At 45.4% G+C, this 22,676-nt stretch overlaps 1 protein-coding gene across 1 annotated transcript in view; it reads left to right on the forward strand.

Moving 5' to 3' along the window:
- Positions 1–22,676, forward strand: part of LOC126235082 (juvenile hormone esterase-like) — a 92,803-nt gene that overhangs the window by 34,811 nt on the left and 35,316 nt on the right. Inside the window, exons 4-7 of the mRNA XM_049943815.1 lie at positions 3,472–3,657; positions 8,568–8,767; positions 10,003–10,171; positions 18,150–18,325. Coding sequence (XP_049799772.1) covers positions 3,472–3,657; positions 8,568–8,767; positions 10,003–10,171; positions 18,150–18,325 — 731 coding nt within the window. The remainder of the gene's footprint in view (positions 1–3,471; positions 3,658–8,567; positions 8,768–10,002; positions 10,172–18,149; positions 18,326–22,676) is intronic.

Raw genomic sequence — 22,676 nt, forward strand, 5'->3', positions numbered from 1 at the left:
GCTTATCGGTCGGAGGATGGCATTCATCTATCGTACAGCCTTTATCGGCGCCTTCCATGACCACCAGCGGTGTACGTCGGCCCGACATAATGCCGCCTCAAAATGGTGGTTCAAATGGCTCTGAGCACTATGGGACTCAACTGCTGAGGTCATTAGTCCCCTAGAACTTAGAACTAGTTAAACCTAACTAACCTAAGGACATCACAAACATCCATGCCCGAGGCAGGATTCGAACCTGCGACCGTAGCGGTCTTGCGGTTCCAGACTGCAGCGCCTTTAACCGCACGGCCACTTCGGCCAATGCCACCTCAAAACAGCAGGGAAACTCGATCTGGCTGCACTCGCTGGACAGTGTGTCTAAGGCGTTCAGCCTGACCGGGTTGCCTCCAAACACGTCTCCGACGATTGTCTGGTTGAAGATATATGTGGTGAAGAGAACGTGATGCCAATATTGAGCAGTCCATTAGGCATGTTGTTGGGCCTATCTGTACCGCGCTACATGGTGCCGTGGTTGCAAAGATGGACCTCGCTATGGACGTCGGGAGTGAAGTTGCGTATCACGCAGCCTACTGCGCACAGTTTGAGTAGTAACATGACGTCCTGTGGCTGCACAAAAAGCATTATACAACATGGTGGCGTTGCTGTCAGAGTTACTCCGTGCCATAATCTGTAGGTAGCGATCATCCACTGCAGTAGTAGTCCTTGGACGGCCTGAGCGAGGCATGTCATCGACAGTTCCTGTCTCTCTGTATCTCCACCATAACGGAACAACATCGGTTTGGTTCACTCCTAGACGCCTGGACACTTCCCTTGTTGAGAGCCCTTCCAGGAACAAAATAACAATACGGACGCAATTTAACTGTGGTATTGACCGTCTAGGCATGGTTGAACCACAGACATCATGAGCCGTGCACCATAGGTGCTGCTCATGCATGGTTGTTTACATCTTTGGGCGGTTCAAATGGTTCAAATGGTTCTGAGCACTATGGGACTTAACATCTTAGGTCATCAGTCCCCTAGAACTTAGAACTAGTTAAACCTAACTAACCTAACGACATCACACACATCCATGCCCGAGGCAGGATTCGAACCTGCGACCGTAGCAGTCTTGGGCGGTTCAAAATGGCTCTGAGTACTATGGGACTTAACTTCTGAGGTCATCAGTCCCCTAGAACTTAGAACTACTTAAACCTAACTAACCTAAGGACATCACACACATCCATGCCCGAAGCAGGATTCGAGCCTGCGACCGTAGCGGTCGCGCGGCTCCAGACTGTAGCGCCTAGAACCACTCGGACACTCCGGCCGGCACATCTTTGGGCGGGTTTGGTTCAAATCGCTCTTGGCACTATGGGACTTAACTTCTGAGGTCATCAGTCCCCGAGAATTTAGAACTACTTAAACCTAACTAACCTAAGGACAACACACACATCCATGTCCGAGGCAGGATTCGAACCTGCGACCGTAGCGCTCGCGCGGTTCCAGACTGTAGCGCCTAGGGTTTAGTAACATCTCTGAACAGTCAAAGGGACTGTGTCTGTGATACAATGTCCACAGTCAACGGCTATCTTCAGGAGTTCTGGGAATCGAGGTGATGCAAAGCTTTTTTTTGACATGTGTGTATATTGCTCCTTAGGGCGTTCCTTTCAGCCTGTACCACTGAGCCACCCAGTCATTCATTAATCCAATAAAGTGCCCAATGGTGCTCCTAAGTCGTATAGATCGATTAAAACCGGCATACGATTGCTAAACGGACCGGAGCATTTGTGAATCCTCCGATCATGCCTCCACAACATTAGCAGCTCTCTCACAGCGCCCGCCGCACACACCACTTGTGCCGCACTCGAGACGCTCTGCGCGTTCCAGGCGGAGAAAGTAACTTATTCTTGAGCAGCAAATGTGGGGAGCCCTCGTATTTCTGCTGCAGTTCAGTGGAGATGTTGCAGTCAGTGCCTGGTTGTATAGCTACTTTTTGGTCTTTAGAAAAAAAATTGCCGTTTATTTTCGTAACATGAAATTAGTTACGTAATGGACAGACTATGATCGGGTGTGTTGTATAAGCTGCTTATTCAGCGTAAGCTTTCATTTTTTAATCATCCTGACGGTTAAAATTAGCAGATGTTTGACGATTTTCGCATCTGAAAGCACTTGTGTGCACACATCACTGCTGTTTACATTCTTTGTTTATTGGCTTTGCTTATGAGCAATAGTGTTCGTTAACGTTGGGACGGATGTTAACCAAGTATCTTGAGAGAAGGCTACTTCTCTTAATTACAATGTCCGATAAAAAAGGTAAAGGACTGAGAAACGGAGGAGGAAACGACATGAACATTCATGGGTTGAGAGGGTATGTCATGTTATTGGAGTGATTACAAAACGGAGCCAAATTTATGATGAACCCAGCAGTATGGGCTCACTTATCATCATGATGTTATACCCCTTCTTTTCTGGATGCATGCACTGATTTGTGTGGAAAGATGCCAGAAAGCCGTTGCATCCACTCTTGACGCAAGCTGGCCCACGGCTGGTCCTTGATATCCTGCATATCGGCGTTGGGACGGAGTTGACGTCCGGGTTGGTTCCACAGTTGTTCACTCTGGATGGGTCTGTGGTTATGGGAGTACCTCATCATCACGCAGACAGCTCATACAGACATGTGCCATGTATGGAAGAGCATTGTCCTGTTGGAAAATGGCCCCATGATTACGTCGCATGAGAGGTAAAGTGTGATGACGCAGGATGTGTGAGACATACCTTTGTGCTGTCAGAGTTCCCTCTATCAGCTGTGGCTTGAAGACATACCCGATGGATCCCCTCACCGTGACACCAGCAGTAACACAGCTGCGTCTCTCAAAAACATTGGAAGAGTGGGACCTTTCCCCAGGTCACCGATCGTCACCTGTGATTCATCGCTGAAAGCACTGTGACGACATTTCAACACTCCATTCTTCCCGGTTACGGCACCAATCCAAACGCAGCTGTTTGCGTTGTCGCGTTACGACTACTGCTAGTGTCCAACCAACGGTGTGGAATGATTCAGAATGTCGAGGGAGCCCATTATTTGTTCTCTGATAGCAGGGGCAGACGAAAAGGAGTTACGATACGAGGTCGACCAGAACCTTGACGACGGGTATGCCTGCCCTCAGGTTTCAGTGCTTGGCAACATCGAGTCACCGTCACATCCGCGTGCACTACAAATCTGGAGACTGCACGAATCTACCAACCGGCCAAATGGCGACCAACAATGAAGCCCATTTCAGATTGTCTGATAACCGTTGTACGTGCCACAGGGAACTACAACTTCAATCATTAACAAATCGTGTGTTTGTGAATGAAGTTACGTTGACATCCGACTGTGTTCGGCGGTGAATCACTTTTTCTTTTATCGTTTGGCGTATACTACATCCAAGTAAACTACAGGTAGTGAAATGTTCGTGTACCATTAACAACGGTAACCTGAAATGTTGGCAGGTTTCATGAGTACGGGAGACAACGTGGTACCTGGTAACATGGGCCTCAAGGACCAGGTGATGGTTCTCCGCTGGGTCAAGGACCACATCGCCAACTTCGGCGGTGACCCCAAGAACGTCACCATCTTCGGCCAAGACGCGGGAGCGTGGTCTTGCCATGCTCATATGTTGTCACCCATGTCTAGAGGTAAGTACGGGCAACACGGCACTACACGGTCTCTGTAAAGAGCTGGGTAACGCACGATACATTTTTAAATACCGGGGCATCATATTTTAGTACATTCTAAAACAGACTTTTTAGTTATATTATATAAGACTTGAAATTTCTTACGTGGCAGGCCTCATGTGTGAGTTTGTTTTGTTCATTCTTCGTGTTTCACAACCTTTTCTTATAGTGACGCTGACAGCGTACATATGTTTCGCAGATGCAGTGTTTGCCGAAATAATTACAGAGGCCCATTTCCGCGTAAAAACCGAGCGAGGTAGCGCAGTGGTTAGGCCACTGGACTGGCATTCGGCAGGACGACGGCTCAGACCCGCCTCCTGTCATCCAGATTTTCCGTGATTTTTCTGGATCGCTCCAGGCAAATGTCGCAATGGTTCCTTTGCAAGGACATGGCCGATTTGCTTCCCTATCCTTGACACAATTCGAGTTTGTGTTCCTCTGACTTCGATGTCGACGGGACTTTAAACCCAATCTTCCTTGTTTTTCCACGTAAAACAAATTCTTTATTTATTTATTGTTCCGTGGGACCAAATTAAGGAGAAGTCTCCATGGTCATGGAACGAGTCAATACATGAAATTATAACACGATATTAGAAACAGATAAAATGAAATATAAAAAAACATATTCATGTGACAAGTCGTAAAAATAAATAAAGAAAATCAACAATGTAACACTGGAATTTGCTTAATTTTTTAGCTCTTCCAGGATCTCCTTGACAGAATAGAAGGAGTGAGCCATGAGGAAACTCTTCAGTTTGGACTTAAAAGAGTTTGGGCTACTGCTAAGATTTTTGAGTTCTTGTGGTAGCTTATTGAAGATGGATGCAGCAGAATACTGCACTCCTTTCTGCACAAGAGTCAAGGAAGTGCATTCCACATGCAGATTGGATTTCTGCCTAGTATTAACTGAGTGAAAGCTGTTAACTCTTGGGAATAGGCTAATATTGCTAACAACAAACGACATTAAAGAAAATATATACTGTGAGGACAATGTCAGAATTCCCAGACTATTGAATAGGGGTCGACAAGAGGTTCTCGAACTTACACCACATATAGCTCGAACAGCCCGTTTTTGAGCCAAAAATACCCTTTTTGAATCAGAAGAATTACCCCAAAAAATAATACCATACGACATAAGCGTATGAAAATATGCGAAGTAGACTGATACTGTGGATAACGAACGACCAAAAACAACTATCATTAGCTGAAAGGACATTTGCTGTAACACTGCGCTGGGCCGAAATTAGCGCCGTAAGTGTCGAATGATATTTGTCATGCGCTTTACATATGCCCATAGTAACGGGTTAAAGGATATCCTGTTAAATATTTCAAACACAGTAGAAAGAGTTTTAAGACTGGGTTAATAAAAAAATAGACAAACCTTAAGATAGTAGTTTTAAGGATTCATGTCTCCTGTCACTTGTGCAAAACATGGGAGAACGTTCATAGAACCAAGTGAAACTGCCAGGACGGACCTTCTTTCGGATGTTGTTCAACTCGCGCTTCACACTGACTTGAACGTCCGTTATGTCGCGAAACCATTGACCTTCGTGTGAATTTCTGCCGTTTGTCGTTTTGTGATAGGCTCGTATAGTAGTGGAAATCAACATAAAGGCATGGATATTTGTAGGAAAATTAACACTGTCGACTGGAATAGTTGGACACAGTGTATGCACATTAGTACGGGATCCGGTATACCGACAATTGCAGTCAAACGGTGCTTGATTTGATGTCAGTAGTGCAGTATACAACAAGACATTAACGATTCGGGTAGCAGAGGGTGGAACTCAGTATAAAGGCAGTCACCTTTGTGCGGTTTTAGTGTGTAGGCACGTGCCGTTACTGCAGATGGGAAACAGGCACCTGTAGTGACAGCGCGTGTGCTACACATAAACCACGATTGTGACAATGCCACGCGCAAAACAGTTATCATGTGATGAAAAAGAAAAAAATGGGACACTCTAATCATCAAATCGTCAAGAAGTTGAACCGTTCGAGTAGAGTGATTGCTAATTTCGTTAGATTGGTTGCACCATATGGACAGAATGGAAAATATGGGCAAAGTAGAAAATTATCTGGGACATCGAAATGGTTGCTCTTGCACAAAACAAGGGCCACAAACCACCATTCCTCTCGACTTGTTGCTTATTTACAGTTGCCACTGACTGCCAGATGTAAACGACAAATTTTGTTACATGACAAACATTTTGCGTTCGAGAAACTACTGCAGAAATCTGCGCCAACACCAGACATAAACAGGCTTCATTGGAGTTTGCTGCAAAACGTATGTCATGGCCTTCAGAATGGGATAAGATGGTCTTCAGTGATAAATAGAAGTTTAATTCAGATTTGCCGGATGCATTCCAATATTATTGGCGTAACCTGGGAAAAGAGCAGCAGGTAAGAAAGAGCAAAAATTTTGTGGTGTCAGTGCTATGATTTGGGAAGCCTTCTGCACTATAGGTAAATCGTGCATTGCCTGGCTGAATGTTAGAATGAACTCTAACATGTACACGGAGATGCTAGCGACAAATCTGTTTAATGCCAAGCCCCGTCACCCGAGTTTATCTTTTTCCAGGCAGGTGTCCAAGCATAGTGATTTTTATTTGGAAGTCAAGGTGTGCTGTTCTGTTTATCATGGAATTCTAAACATGTATGAAACTCATCATACAAAAGCTTTGCCGCAGGTATAAGGCACAGGTGGAGAGTGACATTATTCTGTGTGAAGGTTTTCCTGAATACTGGGGGTATTCGGAAAGTAAGGTCCGATTTGGCGCGATATGGAAACCACTATGAAAATGTGATGAAGCTCTGCACAGATGTGTTGGACAGTGTCTCTAGCATGCCCATCGATCGCGTGACGTCACTGTTTTCAATTCTGAGCGCGTAGTGAGCACATAGAGATGCCTACAACAATAATGTCTTCCGCCAAGTGTGTGGATGTAGCGAGAAATTTTGCCTAAAGCCACCCGCTCGTGGCGTGGGTGTTGTGCTGTCATCCTCATCACCGCCGCGCAAGTCGCCCAATGGAGCGTTACCTGAAATAAGACTTGAGTCCAGTGGCCGAACGTCCTTGGGTGGAGTCTCCCGGCCATCAACGCCAGACGATCATTTCATTTTTTCCCTCTTGTCTAGTTTTCCTCGCGTCGATTCTCACTTCTGCTTTTCCTTGAGTGTGTGATCCACTGCTGCGCCGCGGTAGTCTACTGTCAGAAATTTCTTTCTCAAATGGTCCAGTGCCATACGCTTGATATCTTTTGGCGAGAAGTGCTGTCTTTGCCTGTGCTGGTATGTTTCTTGTTATCTTCTTGCTTCTTCTGCTGAGCTTTATTTTGTTTCCAAGGTAGAAGAATTTCTTCACAGTGACTGTAGCGCACTGAAGTGGGAATCCAGGTTCCCACTTCTTGTGATGGTTTGCAGAAATGTACCTGCAGCTCTCCATGCTACTCTAACTGGAGTAACTACTACAACCTGCAAACCTGCATGCATTTGAACTTGTTTACTATTCTAACCTTTGGTGTCTCTCTACAGTTTTTATCCTCGCCCCCCCCCCTCCCCCCCCCCACACACACACACGCACACACATTCTTCCCTCCAATACTAAATTGATGATTCCTTGATGTCTCAGAATACTCACTATCAACCGAGTCCTTCATTTAATCATGTTACTTCACAAATTTCTTTTTTTTTATTACATTCAGTACATCCACATTAGCTACGTTATCTATACATTCAGCTTTCGCCGGCCTCGGTGGTCTAGCGGTTCTAGGCGCTCAGTCCGGAACCGCGCGACTGCTACGGTCGCAGGTTCGAATCCTGCCTCGGGCATGGATGTGTGTGAAGTCCTTAGGTTAGTTAGGTTTAAGTAGTTCTAAGTTCTAGGGGACTGATGACCACAGAAGTTAAGTCCCATAGTGCTCAGAGCCATTTGAACCATTTGAACCATTCAGCTTTCACCGTTCTTCTGTAGCACCACGTTTGAAAGACTTGTATTCTCTTCTCGTCTGAACTGCTTATCGTCAACGTTTTACTTCCTTACATACTTACACTCCAGACAAATACTTTCACAAAAGGTTTCCTAACGCTCGAATTTATATTTGATGTTAAAAAATTTCTCCTCTTCACTAACCCCTATCATGTCATTGTTACCCTACATTTTCTATCCTCTCTACTTCCGTCCCCATCAGTCGTTTTACTGCCCAAATAATAAAACTCATCAACTACACTTAGTGTCTCATTTGCAATTCTATTTCCCTCAGCACCATCTGTTTTAATGCGAATACATGCCACTACCCTTGTCTTGCTTTTGTTGATTTTCATCTTATATCCTCCTTTCAAGACACTCTCCATTCTCTTCAATTGCTCTTCCAAGTCCTTTGCTGTCTGGCAGAATTACCGTGTCATTGGCAAAAAGCAAAGTTTTTCCGTATTTTACACCTCCCACCTTCAGAATCCCAAAGAGTGTATTTACTGATGAAAAGTTTGCAGCTATCTCATGAACTACAGTGTTATTTCTGCCTCGAGAGTGAGTGAGCGACTCACAGCTTCTGAACAGCAGCCCCCCCTCCCCGCCCCCTTCCACCAGCATAGAAACTGTTCAACTGTGTGTGAAATCTTATGGGACTTAACTGCTTAGGTCATCAGTCCCTAGGCTTACACACTACTTAACCTAAACCATCCTAAGTACAAACATACACACCCATGCCCAAGGGAGGACTCGAACCTGCGCCGGGGCCAGCCGCACAGTCCATGACTGTAGCACCATAGAAACGTCCGCATTTCTATACTGTAATATAATTTTACGATAAGTATGAAGATCTCTGCTCTCACAAGAGGGTAGAGAACGTTTTGCTGAGCAGCGGCGGCTGCAGGCCTGTTCCAGCGCGTCATCGCCATGAGCGGCAGTGCGCTGGTGCCCGCCGCCTTCTCGACCGCCGTGCCGGAACGTACGTTCGTGCTGACCGAGCACTTGGGACTGCGCACGCGCAGTTCCGAGGAGGTGCTCATGTACCTGATGGAGTTTCCCGCCAAGGCCTTCGTTGAGGACATGCGCCACGCGCTCGCGCCAGAGGTGAGTACACGCCCTCATTCCCTCCCCCCAAGAAACTGCTACTTCATACAACCGCCATTTGCAAAAAATTGAAGGAAACAGCCAATCGCTTAAGTGAAGCTGTTTCTAGAGAGTTGAGGAATGTTTTCAGATATGTAGGGGGAACGTTATCAGCTGATCCGCGCAGTGATTCATTTTGTAAAATAAACTACATCAGAGTGACTACATGTTACATTAAGAGTGAAGAAGGAAAACTTGACGGTTGAGTGATGTGCACGAGAGATTACGATATTGTGATTAACAAAAACTGGAGAAAAACTGAACATGAACTGATAAATATATTACGCTCTCTCGACTTGCAGCACTACACAAAACGTTGTATGCATGGATGTGTGTGATGTCCTCAGGTTAGTTAGGTTTAAGTAGTTCTAAGTTCTAGGGGACTGATGACCTCAGGAGTTAAGTCCCATAGAGCTCAGAGCCATTTGAACTATTTTTTGAATGTCCATCGTGCATTCCGACTGACTTGGACTATTTCATTAGGACAATGCGACACCACAGGCGTCGAGAATCGCTACAGAGTGGCTTCAGGAACACACTTCTGAGTTTAAATACTTCCGCTGGCCACCAAATTTCCCAGAAATGAGTATTAATGAGCATATCTAGGATGCCTTGCAACGTGCTGTTCATAAGAGATATCCACCCCCTCGTACTCTTACGGATTTCTGTGCAGCCCTGCAGGATTCAGTGTTTCAGTTCCCTCCAGCACTACTTCGGACATTAGTCGGGTCCATGGCACGTCTTGTTGTGGAATTTCTGCGTGTTTGCCGGAGCCCTGCACGATATTAAGTAGGTGTACCAATTTCTTTAGCTCTTCAGTGTATATTCGAGTAACTTTTGGCTACCATCTCGTAGTTTTCTGCATCACGCTTTTGGAGAAAAAAGTGGTTGAAGTGGCTCTGAGCGCTATGGGACTTAACTTCTGAGGTCATCATTCCCCTAGAACTTAGAACTACTTAAACCTAACTAACCTAAGGACATCACACACATCCATGCCCGAAGCAGGATTCGAACCTGCGACCGTAGCGGTTGCGCGGTTCCAGACTGTAGCGTCTAGAACCACACGGCCACCCCGGCCGGCCTTTTGGAGAAGTTGTGTGAAATTTCTAGTGGTTATGCAGTTACTTTAGAAGTGCTAGAGTATGTTTTCGCGTATCCTGGGATCAATGTAACAGCTGCGTGTGCCGCACGTGCAGGACAAGGAGCGCACGGTAATCCCGTTCGTGATGACGGTGGAGCCAGCCGACGCGGAGGGGGGCGCCTTCCTGACGAGGCCGCCCGCCGAGCTGCTGCGCGCCGGCAGGGCCCACCGCGTGCCGCTACTCACCGGCGTCACCGCCCTAGAAGGCGCCGTCTTCCTCGTCAGTAAGTGCCCGCGTATGAGCTGTCCGGCAGGCAGTGGAGTAACTGACAGCATGTCCAGTGAGCCGACTAGTTTCGAAACTTATTTTATTTGGCGATTTACTTCGCCATCTTCAGGCCCCTGATCGACTTGTAGGAAGATTCCACCTCGGTCATGGTCGAAACAGAGCCCAGAAGTACTCGTATTAGTAGATTTCTGCTTGCTATAGCGATCACTTCAACCGTCATCTGCCGTCGGCAGAAAATCGCCCGAACTGGAAGCCAAATAAAATAAGTTTCGAAACTAGACGACTGAAAGACGTTTCATTAGACATCTTGTATCGAACAGCTGAGTCCAGCAACCATCTCTGAAAAGATGGACATGCAGAGAAAAACTGCCATGTGCGATGGGGGTCGGACTCAGACTGGTCATTTACCGTTTGTTATTTTTTGTATTGAACTGGGAACTGGATTATTCTAACCTCTATTTCACTACTTCCAGCTTTACAGCTTTTTAACTACTTCACTATACAAGTATTTTAAAGCAAGATATTTGGATAATAGCATCTTCGTTTAGACTTTTCTTCCGTATTAGCAACAAAAGTGAAACATAAGCTTGCAAACCTAAAAATAAAATTCGTGGTCGGCCTTTTAATCGCCTAGTTTATCCTCGAACGGAAGTTTCAAAGGGCAGGTTCATCTTCAGTGCTACATTGCCTATTTGAAACCCAAAACGTGAATTAATCTCTTTCGTAAAGCGCTCTAACACATAGGAGGCATGTTGAGATTAAAGAGAGACGTCATGCTCCCATTTGCTTCAACAGTACTCTCGAACAGATTTCTCTAGTCAATGGCTCGAAATGAAGCGCTCTGAACTGTTTCAACAGTGAGAGAAGCTATCTGTGGGCGGGCAGTGGAGCACTGAAACTGCAAAAAATGGTTCAAATGGCTCTGAGCACTATGCGACTTAACGTCTGAGGTCATCAGTCGCCTAGAACTTAGAATTACTTAAACCTAACTAACCTAAGGACATCACACACATCCCTGCCTGAGGCAGGATTCGAACCTGCGACCGTAGCGGTCGCTCGGCTTCAGACTGTAGCGGCTGAAACTGCAATCAAACGCTGTCCATGTTATTATCCGCAGTCTTATGCACCTTGCTATAACATACCAGTCTACGATTATTCCAAGGAAGTTGCTATTTCCCGTGGTAATCCCTTAAGCTTGTAATCAAATTTCACCTTTTCCGAAGTGTAGCAAAGCGCCTTTCTACATATTAGCCTCTCATTATAGCAAGCTGTAATGTTATCGAGAGATCTTTACGAAGTGAAACCATTTTCTTGTAACACAATGTTTTAGAAAAATGTACCGCCTGTGGGAAATTTTTTAATGTAGCAACTGTTATAAGTTAATGGAACATATCGAGTACATTTATAACCAGTGTTATCCATTAGAGTGTTAATTTTTGCAGCCAAGAATGATTGACGTATCGTTTAATTACTCTCATGTGACTACTTCAGCAGTTTTATCGATAGTGTTTACAGCGGTGACGTAACAGGCTGCCTTTATACACTCCTGGAAATGGAAAAAAGAACACATTAACACCGGTGTGTCAGACCCACCATACTTGCTCCGGACACTGCGAGAGGGCTGTACAAGCAATGATCACACGCACGGCACAGCGGACACACCAGGAACCGCGGTGTTGGCCGTCGAATGGCGCTAGCTGCGCAGCATTTGTGCACCGCCGCCGTCAGTGTCAGCCAGTTTGCCGTGGCATACGGAGCTCCATCGCAGTCTTTAACACTGGTAGCATGCCGCGACAGCGTGGACGTGAACCGTATGTGCAGTTGACGGACTTTGAGCAAGGGCGTATAGTGGGCATGCGGGAGGCCGGGTGGACGTACCGCCGAATTGCTCAACACGTGGGGCGTGAGGTCTCCACAGTACATCGATGTTGTCGCCAGTGGTCGGCGGAAGGTGCACGTGCCCGTCGACCTGGGACCGGACCGCAGCGACGCATGGATGCACGCCAAGACCGTAGGATCCTACGCAGTGCCGTAGGGGACCGCACCGCCACTTCCCAGCAAATTAGGGACACTGTTGCTCCTGGGGTATCGGCGAGGACCATTCGCAACCGTCTCCATGAAGCTGGGCTACGGTCCCGCACACCGTTAGGCCGTCTTCCGCTCACGCCCCAACATCGTGCAGCCCGCCTCCAGTGGTGTCGCGACAGGCGTGAATGGAGGGACGAATGGAGACGTGTCGTCTTCAGCGATGAGAGTCGCTTCTGCCTTGGTGCCAATGATGGTCGTATGCGTGTTTGGCGCCGTGCAGGTGAGCGCCACAATCAGGACTGCATACGACCGAGGCACACAGGGCCAACATCCGGCATCATGGTGTGGGGAGCGATCTCCTACACTGGCCGTACACCACTGGTGATCGTCGAGGGGACACTGAATAGTGCACGGTACATCCAAACCGTCATCGAACCCATCGTTCTACCATTCCTAGACCGGCAAGGGAACTTGCTGTTCCAACAGGACAATGCACGTCCGCATGTATCCCGTGCCACCCAACGTGCTCTAGAAGGTGTAAGTCAACTACCCTGGCCAGCAAGATCTCCGGATCTGTCCCCCATTGAGCATGTTTGGGACTGGATGAAGCGTCGTCTCACGCGGTCTGCACGTCCAGCACGAACGCTGGTCCAACTGAGGCGCCAGGTGGAAATGGCATGGCAAGCCGTTCCACAGGACTACATCCAGCATCTCTACGATCGTCTCCATGGGAGAATAGCAGCCTGCATTGCTGCGAAAGGTGGATATACACTGTACTAGTGCCGACATTGTGCATGCTCTGTTGCCTGTGTCTATGTGCCTGTGGTTCTGTCAGTGTGATCATGTGATGTATCTGACCCCAGGAATGTGTCAATAAAGTTTCCCCTTCCTGGGACAATGAATTCACGGTGTTCTTATTTCAATTTCCAGGAGTGTACTATCAATACTTTCACTACTAAGCACTGAGAAGTTTAATACGGAGGCTGTCTCTCTAACTTGAACTATGATCCGGAATTCTGTGGCGAATGGACCGCATCAGAGAAATTGTATAAGTGCCTTCATTTTCTTTCCATAACAAACTGGTCTGAAAGCCGTGTAGTCCAATGTGTGTGACTACGCAGTTAAGGCAAAAGCTGCCGATACGATCCTCGTCAACTAAACAGGCTTTTTCCCTTCCTCATCCATGTTAAATGGGTTCTTTTAGGTGTAGATATGCTTAGTCTCTAATAACCACGTCGTCAACGGGAAGTTAAAGTCTAATTTACGTTTGTGGCTTGAGTGGTAAAAGAGGGTGTTCATACTGTCTTCTTCCAGTTTTCAGTAACGTCTGTGGTACAGTTTGCTGCGATAAATGGTAATAAACAGTGAAGTTAACTTGGATGTAATTTCAACACAAAATGTGGCATTGTTAAGTATACAGAAAGTTGTCTGAGGAGAGAGCAGGTAACTATGAATCACTCATTATGCATCTTTTGAGGGGCTTGCAGTTTATGAAATAATTAAATGTAAATGTGGTATGGTATTGCTGGCTGAGAAATCTCAAAGGGTAAGTTCATTAAGTCTTGTTTTGGTCCATACTACCATAACTCAAACATGGTAAGCAAAAAGCTTTCGGAAGAGAGGTGTATCTTACAGTACTAAGCTGACTGGTTCTGAGTCAAGTGGAAGGATTGACCCAGAGACTTCGAAGGTTCTGTGAGAAGCTAGGCTGCGACCTCCTGGACTTGCGCCGTAGGACTGGAAACTGTAGGGTCGCCCTAAATTGGTCAATGTGCACCCAGGTAGCTGACTGTGTGTGGGGGTGCACACATGGGTTTGCCGCGCGGGGTAGTCGTGCGGTCTTAGGCGACTCCCCCACGTCGGAGATTCGAGTCCTCCCTCGGGCATGGGTGTATGTGTCGTCGTTAGCGTAAGTTCGTTTAAGTTAGATTAAATAGTGTGTAAGCTTAGGGACCGATGACCTCAGCAGTTTGGTCCCATACGACCTTACCACAAATCTCCAATTTCCACACAAGTTTTTTTCAGATTAGGTGATTCTCCATCCCGTCTAGATAACGATAGCTGTGGGAAACCCAGAAGTATCAGTGTAAGATCGAACGAAATGCATCCCACAGGTGAGAATACTAAAATCCTAAAGGTAAAGTACCGAAGGTTGCGCAACAAATTGCCAGAGTTTGAAGCGCTCCTGAAAAGCAGTGAAGCTCACATGATACTAGTTACAGAAATCTGGTTAAAACCTGTAGTTGATAGCACATGAGATTTTTGGAGAAAATTTAAGTGTTTAGCGAAAGGTTAGGCGAATGGGAAACTGATGTCATGTCTCTGTCGCAGCAGACAAAACACTCAAATCCGTAGCGACAAAAGTTGAAACTACATGCGAGATTGTATCAGGAGAGGGCACAGAGTTGCAGTTAGGTCCTTGTATCATCCGCCAGACTCACTTCCTGATATGGCCGAAAACTTTAGAGAAATCCTCAGTTCGATTGTACTCGTACATAGGTTCCCCAGTCGTCAACTGAAACTTAAATGAACCAACACTGAGTTGGGAAAATTAAAGTTTTTCTAGTGATGTATGTAACAAGACATACTGTGAAATATTACTAAATACTTTCTCTGAAAACTCCTTAGAGCACAGAACTCGGAAACCCACTCATGATGGAAATATTAGGTCTAATGGCAACAAATAGATCTGATGTCATTGTCAATGCCAACATCAAAACTGGTATCAATGACTATGAGGCGACTGTGGCAATACCAAAGAGCAAAGGTCAAACAAAGCAAGTAGAAAGAGATATTTAGTCAATAAACTTCATAAAGTACAGTAGTATCATATTACAAGGAGGAAATTTAACCTTTAAGCACAGGATATGACATGTACAATGACTATGACTCTAGTTTCAAAGAATAGTGGATCATGCACTGGATAGATATGTGCCCAGTAGAGCAGTTTATAATCGGAGGGACCCTCCATCGTATAGAGTTATTGTAAAGAAACGGAAATTACTGCATAGCAAAGCGTAGCTGTCAATAGCGAGATGCTGAATGAATCGCTTTTAGGTGACAAGAGAGCAACGCGTGAAACCTTCGAAGACTACTGTAGCAGGATGTTAGAGATGACCTCTCACAATACTTAAAGAAATTCTGGTCATACGTAAAGGCTGTTAGTGGCACCAAATTTAGTCTAGGGAATGAGACAGGAAATGAAATTTAGGGTAGCAGAGCAAAAGCTGAAATGCTTAACTCTATTTTCAAATGTTCGTTTACAAAGTAAAACCCAGGACAATTGCCCCAATTTAAACCTCGTACCACTGAAAGGAGGAATGAAATAAGTGTTAACGTCTGTGGTGTTGGGAAACATCTGAAATCGTTAAAATTGAACAAAGCTCCAGGGCCCGATGGAATCCCGATCAGATTCTGTACTGAATTTATAGCTGAGATACTTACCCCCCTTTTTTAACTATAATCGGTCGTAGGTGCCTCGAGGAAAAAACCGCGCCCAGTCTTTGAAAGGAAGTGTAGTATACACCCGTTTACGGTAAGAGTAGTCAAAAGTGATCCGCAAAATTACTCTCCAGGGTCCTTGAAATCAATTTGTTTCAGAATCTTAGATTATATTCTGAGCTCAAATATTACGAGGTAGTTCGAACAGAATGACTTTCTTCATGGAAGCCAGCATGGATTCCGAAAACATCGATCAAGTGAAAGCCAACTCAAACTTTTTTCACTTGACTTACTGAAAGCTTTGGATCAAGGCAGTCAGATAGGTGCAGTATTTCTTGAGTTCTGAAAAGCATTTGACTCAGTACCACGTCTACGCCTATTATCAAAAGTACTGTCGTGTGGGTTATCACATGAAATTTGTGATTGGACTGACGGGGAGGACGCATCAAATTATGCTTATCTTACTAGAGTCATCGACAGACGTAAAATCAAATACGGGTGTGCCCCAGGGAAGTGTTATGCGGCCCTTTCCGTTCGTGTTACATGTCAATGACGTCGCGAACATTATTTCTGGTGACCTCAGACTTTTTAAAATACTTTCTGAATGAAGCTGCTTAAACATCCAATCAAATCTTGATAAAATTTGAAAGTGGTGCAAAGATTGGCAGCTTTCGTTAAATGTCTAGAAACGTAAAGTTTTGCGCTTTGCGGAGCGAAGAAAAATAACAGTGTCTTACGACTATATTGTCATTGAGTCACAGTTGGAATCGGTCAACTCATACAATTGTTTGGGCGTAACATTTGTAGAGATATGAGACACATTGGTCACGTAGGGTTAGTAGTGGGTAAAGCAGGTGGCATATTTCGATTTGTGGGTAGAATACTGGGGAAGTACACTCAGTCTACACAGCAGATTGCTTACAAATCACACGTGCACCCATCCTAGAACAGGACTAAGGGAGATATAGAACGTATGTAGAGAAGGGTTGCGTGAATGGTCACAGGTTTGTTTGACCCGCGGGAGAGTGTCGCAAAGACGTTGAAAGGACTGTACTGGCAGACTCTTGAACACGCGCACTGCCGCACATTGTCACATCCGTGGTACAGCATTTTCTTTCTCGCAGTCGGTTTTTTCGGGTAAAATTGCATTGTTGTTTGGAAATAAGTAGTCTACGTCCGGCCGAATATTAGAATATCGTGTAAAAATCTGAAGTAAATCTGTCAAGACCTCTTAGATTTTTGCTACCACCGTTTCCCCTTTAAATATTATGACCCAATAGATAATGTCAGTAGCACCATGAGGCTGTTTGCGTTATGTCGCTGTTGTACACAGAGAAGTAGCGACACTAAAACGTTGTTGGGAAGTGGTGGAAGACCTGTGGAGGAACGACCTTAAGTGCAAGGATTTGCAATTGACCCTCAACAGAAACAAAAGTAACGGATTTGCACATTAATAGGCAAAAAGACACATTATTATATGGTTTCGTAATATCTGAAGAATTGCTGGAAGTAGTCACATCCATTAACTATCTGGGGGGGTGTTCGACGGAGAAATTTAAGATGGGACGACAATATAATACTAATCGTAGAAAAGCAGAAGCCATACTGACCATAACTTGAAGAGTCCTTAGGAAGTGTTGTCCACGCACAAAGGAGGCAGCTTGCAAGATCTTCGTTAGACTAATAATCGAATATTGCTTGTCAGTCTGGGATTTGTACCAGATAGGAATTATAGATGATGTAGAGAAGATACAAAGAAGAGGGGCGCATCTTATTAAAGATACATTCAGTAAGTACGAAAGCGTTACAGGTGTGCTTATCTAACTCCATTGGTAGACAAATCACATATTTGTTTTTTTGATCGTGTTTCCAAGTTAATGGTACATGTGTGAAAATTTGTGAACAGTGATCAAGAAAGCCAAGAGAGCCACAGAAATGGAAACACCTCAGGTCATCACAACGAGACTGCCACGCCATAAGAACAAAGATAACCACAGCATTTGTGCAAAGACTGTTGAATATCTGCATGATCCTATTGTAAAATTGTTTTTGTAATGCCATGAAGCCTGATAATGAGGTATACCCTGGAAACATGTCAAACAATAAATAAATAATACATTAGTTAACAAATTTTGTGACTGGTAGCGGTAGTTAAACCTTTACATATTTTTTGAGGCAGTCGGGGTCGAAAAATCGTCAAAATGGCTTCAAAATAGTTTGAAATATTTCGATTCGATTTCAGGGTAGAGGTGACATTTTCTTGCAGGTGGGCTGGGAAGAAGATGGCAGTTATCTTGATATAGCCACTTCTAGTCGGAGAGGCAATGCATGTATTGTCCTATCAGCTCTGTATCGTTTTCGCTGCTGAAGCACGAATCAGGTGACCTATGGACTGATGGACATTACCTCCGTCACTCATTTTGCATCAGTCGTGTACTACGTACTACATTAAATGCAATCTTTCTAAATCAATGGAAATAATTATAGGAACACTTCATTCACAGAGAACGTCCGTAATGTCATCAACGCTACGGCGAACCTCGACATGAGCTTCCAGCGGCTGGTGCCCCAAGACTTCAATGGCCGCAAGGAGGACCGCATTGCCCTCTGTCGTGAGATGAAGAATTTCTACTACGGTGACGAGCCCGTATCTTCTGATAATTTGGGGCCCTATGTTAACGTGAGTATCGTTTCGCTAAAAACATGCTGATTCAGTATTTCTTCTTTTTATTTAAATAAAACTGGCCTCATCTGTTGAACCGTCTTTTATTACTAGTATTTCAAAACCTACTGGTAGCTAGATTAAACACAACATTTTTAAAATGTAGGATGGAATGGGAAGGAACTGGAAGAGATTAGATTGAAGGAACTAAGCAACTTTCACGTGAAGCTATACAAGAGCAACATTTTAGTCTACGTGATATTACTGAGATTTGAATTCGGCTCCTCCTAACAAACGCTTTGGTGTTTTCCACTGCATCACCACGTTCGGTTTCAAGTAATCTGTCTTAATTTTCTGAAATTAGTTCGTCACTCACTCAAAATGTCCCTCCTTCATTGCGCATCTTCACCTTCCACGATTCTGGCCTCCTCCTCCTGAAAATGCTACCGTGTCTCCGGTACTTACAGTGGAGACCACCTGTTGTGTGTACAAACTTACTTGAACACACATCTTCCGCCTTAAGTTCCCACAAACACTCCTATCTTTAGAGCGGCAATGGCCGTGCTTAATCTCCGCAAAAGGGACGGGATTATCGTGTATCCAATGCTGGAGTTGCGAATTCAGCTGGATTAATACCTTCTAAAACCATAATCTTGAATATATACATGCTCTCGTCCAACAAAAGTTATTCATGTGTATTATGTGATTTATATTTGATTTCGTAATCATATTTTGTGGAATTCGTCCTTTGATAAAGGATCGAATCGTAAAAAATTACAAAATGGCTGATAGGTACAGTTCAGACTAATGAAATAGTCCATTTCATTTAGAAACAGAAGCTGTGAGAAGAGAGTAATTTCATTCAGAAATAGAAACTATGAGGAGTAATACTAACTGCTGAGCGTCCTCTGATTACCTTCTTCCTACTCTGTCTCCATTTTATTTTTCTTGTTTGGGGAACAAAGAGACGGCATGAGCAGATCTTACACGGTTTAGTGATCTTCTCTGTATGTTAACTCCCTCCTTCTGTCCCGACGGCTGAGAACGCGCACAAATGCCGAAATAAGAAATGCACCTATTCTAATCACCTGTGGCCCGCCCGGTTGGCCGTGCGGTCGAATGCACGGCTTTCCGGAGTGGGAAGGAGCGCCTGGTCCCTGGCACGAATCCGCCTGGCGGATTTATGTCGAGGTCCGGTGAGCCGGCCAGTCTGTGGATGGTTTTTAGGCGGTTTTCCATCTGCCTCGGAGAATGCGGGCTGGTTCCCCTTATTCCGCCTCAGTTACACTATGTCAGCGATTGCTGCGCAAACAAGTTCTCCACGTACGCGTACACCACCATTACTCTACCGCGCAAACATAGGGGCTACACTCGTCTGGTGTGAGACGTTCCCTGAGGGGTCCACAGGGGGCCGAACCGCACAATAACCCTCGGTTCGGTGTGGGGCGGCGGAGGGGTGAAGTGGACTGCGGTTGTCGTCGTGGGGTTGTGGACCACTGCGGCTGCGGCGGGGACGGAGCCTCTCCGTCGTTTCTAGGTCCCCGGTTAACATACATGCTGGCATGTGTTCATGTCTACCGATTCCCTTCTCTATGCCAAAAAAGCGATATACCACGAAGAAGTTATCCGAATGGAACGAAAATCGGCAGATTTGATGTACATGTACATCTAAAAAATGATGATTACAATTTTAGAATAACTGTATGATTTATTCAAAGGAAAGAGTTTCACAAACTCAGCAAGTCAATAACCCATTGGTCCACCTCTGGATCTTATACAAGCAGTTATTCGGCTTGCGATCGATTGAGAGAGTTTTTGGATATCCTACCGAGGGATATCGTGCCAAATTCTGTCCAATTTGTGCGTTAGATCGTCAAAATCGTGAGGTGGTCGGAGGGCCCGCCTATAATGTTACAAATGTTCTCTGTTGGGGAGAGGCCCAGCGACTTAGCTGGCCACGGTAGGGTTTGGTAAGCACGAAGACGAGCAGTAGGAACTCTCGCCGTGTGCAGGCGAGCATTATCTCCCTGAAAGAATATCGTCGACGGACCGTTGTGCTATAAACGTTCCACGGGTGACAAACCAAAGGGGTACCGCTACGAAATGAAATGGCACTTTAGTCCATCACTCCTGTTGGTAGGAACGTACACTACTGGCCATTAAAATTTCTACAACACGAAGATGGCGTGCTACAGACGCGAAATTTAACCGACAGGAAGAAGATACTGTGATATGCAAATGATTAGCTTTTCAGAGCATTCACACAAGGTTGGCGCCGGTGGCGATACCTACAATATGCTGACATGAGGGAAGTTTCCAACCGATTTCTCATACACAAACAGCAGTTGGCCGGCGTTGCCTGGTGAAACGTTGTTGTGATGCCTCGTGTAAGGAGGAGAAATGCGTAACATTAGGTTTTCGACTTTGATAAAGGTCGGATTGTAGCCTATCGCGACTGCGGTTTATCGTATCGCGACATTGCTGCTCCCGTTGGTCGAGATCCAATGACTGTTAGCAGAATATGGAATCGATGGGTTCACGAGGGTGTTACGGAACGCCGTGCTCGATCCCAACGGCCTCGTATCACTAGCAGTCGAGATGACAGGCATCTTATCCGCATGGCTGTAACGGATCGTGCAGCCACGTCTCGATCCCTGAGTCAACAGGGATCTGCACGAACAGTTCGACGACGTTTGGAGCAGCACGGACTATCAGCTCGGAGACCATGGCTGCGGTTACCCTTGACGCTGCATCACAGACAGGAGTGCCGGCAATGGTGTACTCAACGACGAACCTGGGTGCACGAATGGCAAAACGTCATTTTTTCGGATGAATCCAGGTTCTGTTTACAGCATCGTGATGGTTGCATCCGTGTTTGGCGACATCGCGGTGAACGCACATTGGAAGCGTGTATTCGTCATCGCCATACTGGCGTATCACCCGATGTGATGGTATGGGGTACCATTGGTTACACGTCTCCGTCACCTCTTGTTCGCATTTTTGGCACTTTGAACAGTGGAAGTTACATTTCAGATTGTTACGACCCGTGGCTCTACTCTTCATTCGATCCCTGCGAAACCCTCCATTTCAGCAGGATAATGCACGACCGCATGTTGCAGGTCCTGAACAGGACTTTCTGGATACAGAAAATGTTCGACTGCTGCCCTGGCCACCACATTCTCCATATCTCTCACCAACTGAAAACGTCTGGTCAATGGTGGCCGAGCAACTGGTTCGTCACAATACGCCAGTCACTACTCTTGATGAACTGTGGTATCGTGTTGAAGCTGCATGGGCAGCTGTACCTGTACACGCCATCCAATCTCTGTTTGACTTAATGTCCAGGCGTATCAAGGCCGTTATGGCTAGAGGTGGTTGTTCTGGGTACTGATTTCTCAGGATCTATGCACCTAAATTGCGTAAAAAATGTAATCACATGTCAGTTCTAGTATAATATATTTGTCCAATGAATACCCGTTTATCATCTGCATTTCTTCTTGATGTAGCAATTTTAATGGCCAGTAGTGTATATTGGGTGACAGTCAGGTTGGTATCCTACCTCTGTCCAGGGCGTCTGCAGACATGTCTTCGGCCTGGAATGTAATTGGAATAGAATTGTCTTCAGTGATGAGTCCGTTTAGACTGAGCTCCAGTGACCAGCGACGACATGTCTGGAGGCGCACCAGATAGCTGTGGGATACCAACGTGAATGTCACCCGTCATGAGACCCGACATCCAGCACTGAGGTTTGGGAAACCATTTCATTTCGCAGCAGGACACATGTGGTTTTCATCGACAGCATCCTTACAACATATCAGTATGTCGACGGTACTCTACGCCCAGTTTTGTTCTCTTTCACGGCAAGCCTTCTGCACTTGCATCTCAGGAAGTTTACGCCACCTGTACACGGCGAGTGTTTCTAATGCTTGTCTTCGTGCTTGCCGAACGTACTTTGGCCAGTAATGTCGTCAGATCGCCCTCAATTGAGAACGTTTGGAGCATTATGGACAGGACCCTTCAACCAGCTCGGGATTTTTTAATTTATTTTTATTTTGCACTTCTAGATCCGTAGCACCAAATTGAGGAGCAAATCTCCAAGATCATGGAACGTGTCAGTACATGAAATTACGACATAAACCTAATAACAAATAAAATAATATGTTAATGAACCCCAAAAAAGACGAACCATAATTTTATGTAAAAGCAATCAACAATGTAACACAGGAATCAGCTTAATTTTTCAAGGAACTCCTCGACAGAATAGAAGGAGTGATCCATGAAGAAACTCTTCAGCTTCGATTTGAAAGCGCATGGACTGCTGACAAGATTTTTTTAATTCTTATGGTAACTTATTGAAAATGGATGCAAC

Source organism: Schistocerca nitens, chromosome 2 (assembly GCF_023898315.1).
Source record: "Schistocerca nitens isolate TAMUIC-IGC-003100 chromosome 2, iqSchNite1.1, whole genome shotgun sequence".
Taxonomy (NCBI): domain Eukaryota; kingdom Metazoa; phylum Arthropoda; class Insecta; order Orthoptera; family Acrididae; genus Schistocerca; species Schistocerca nitens.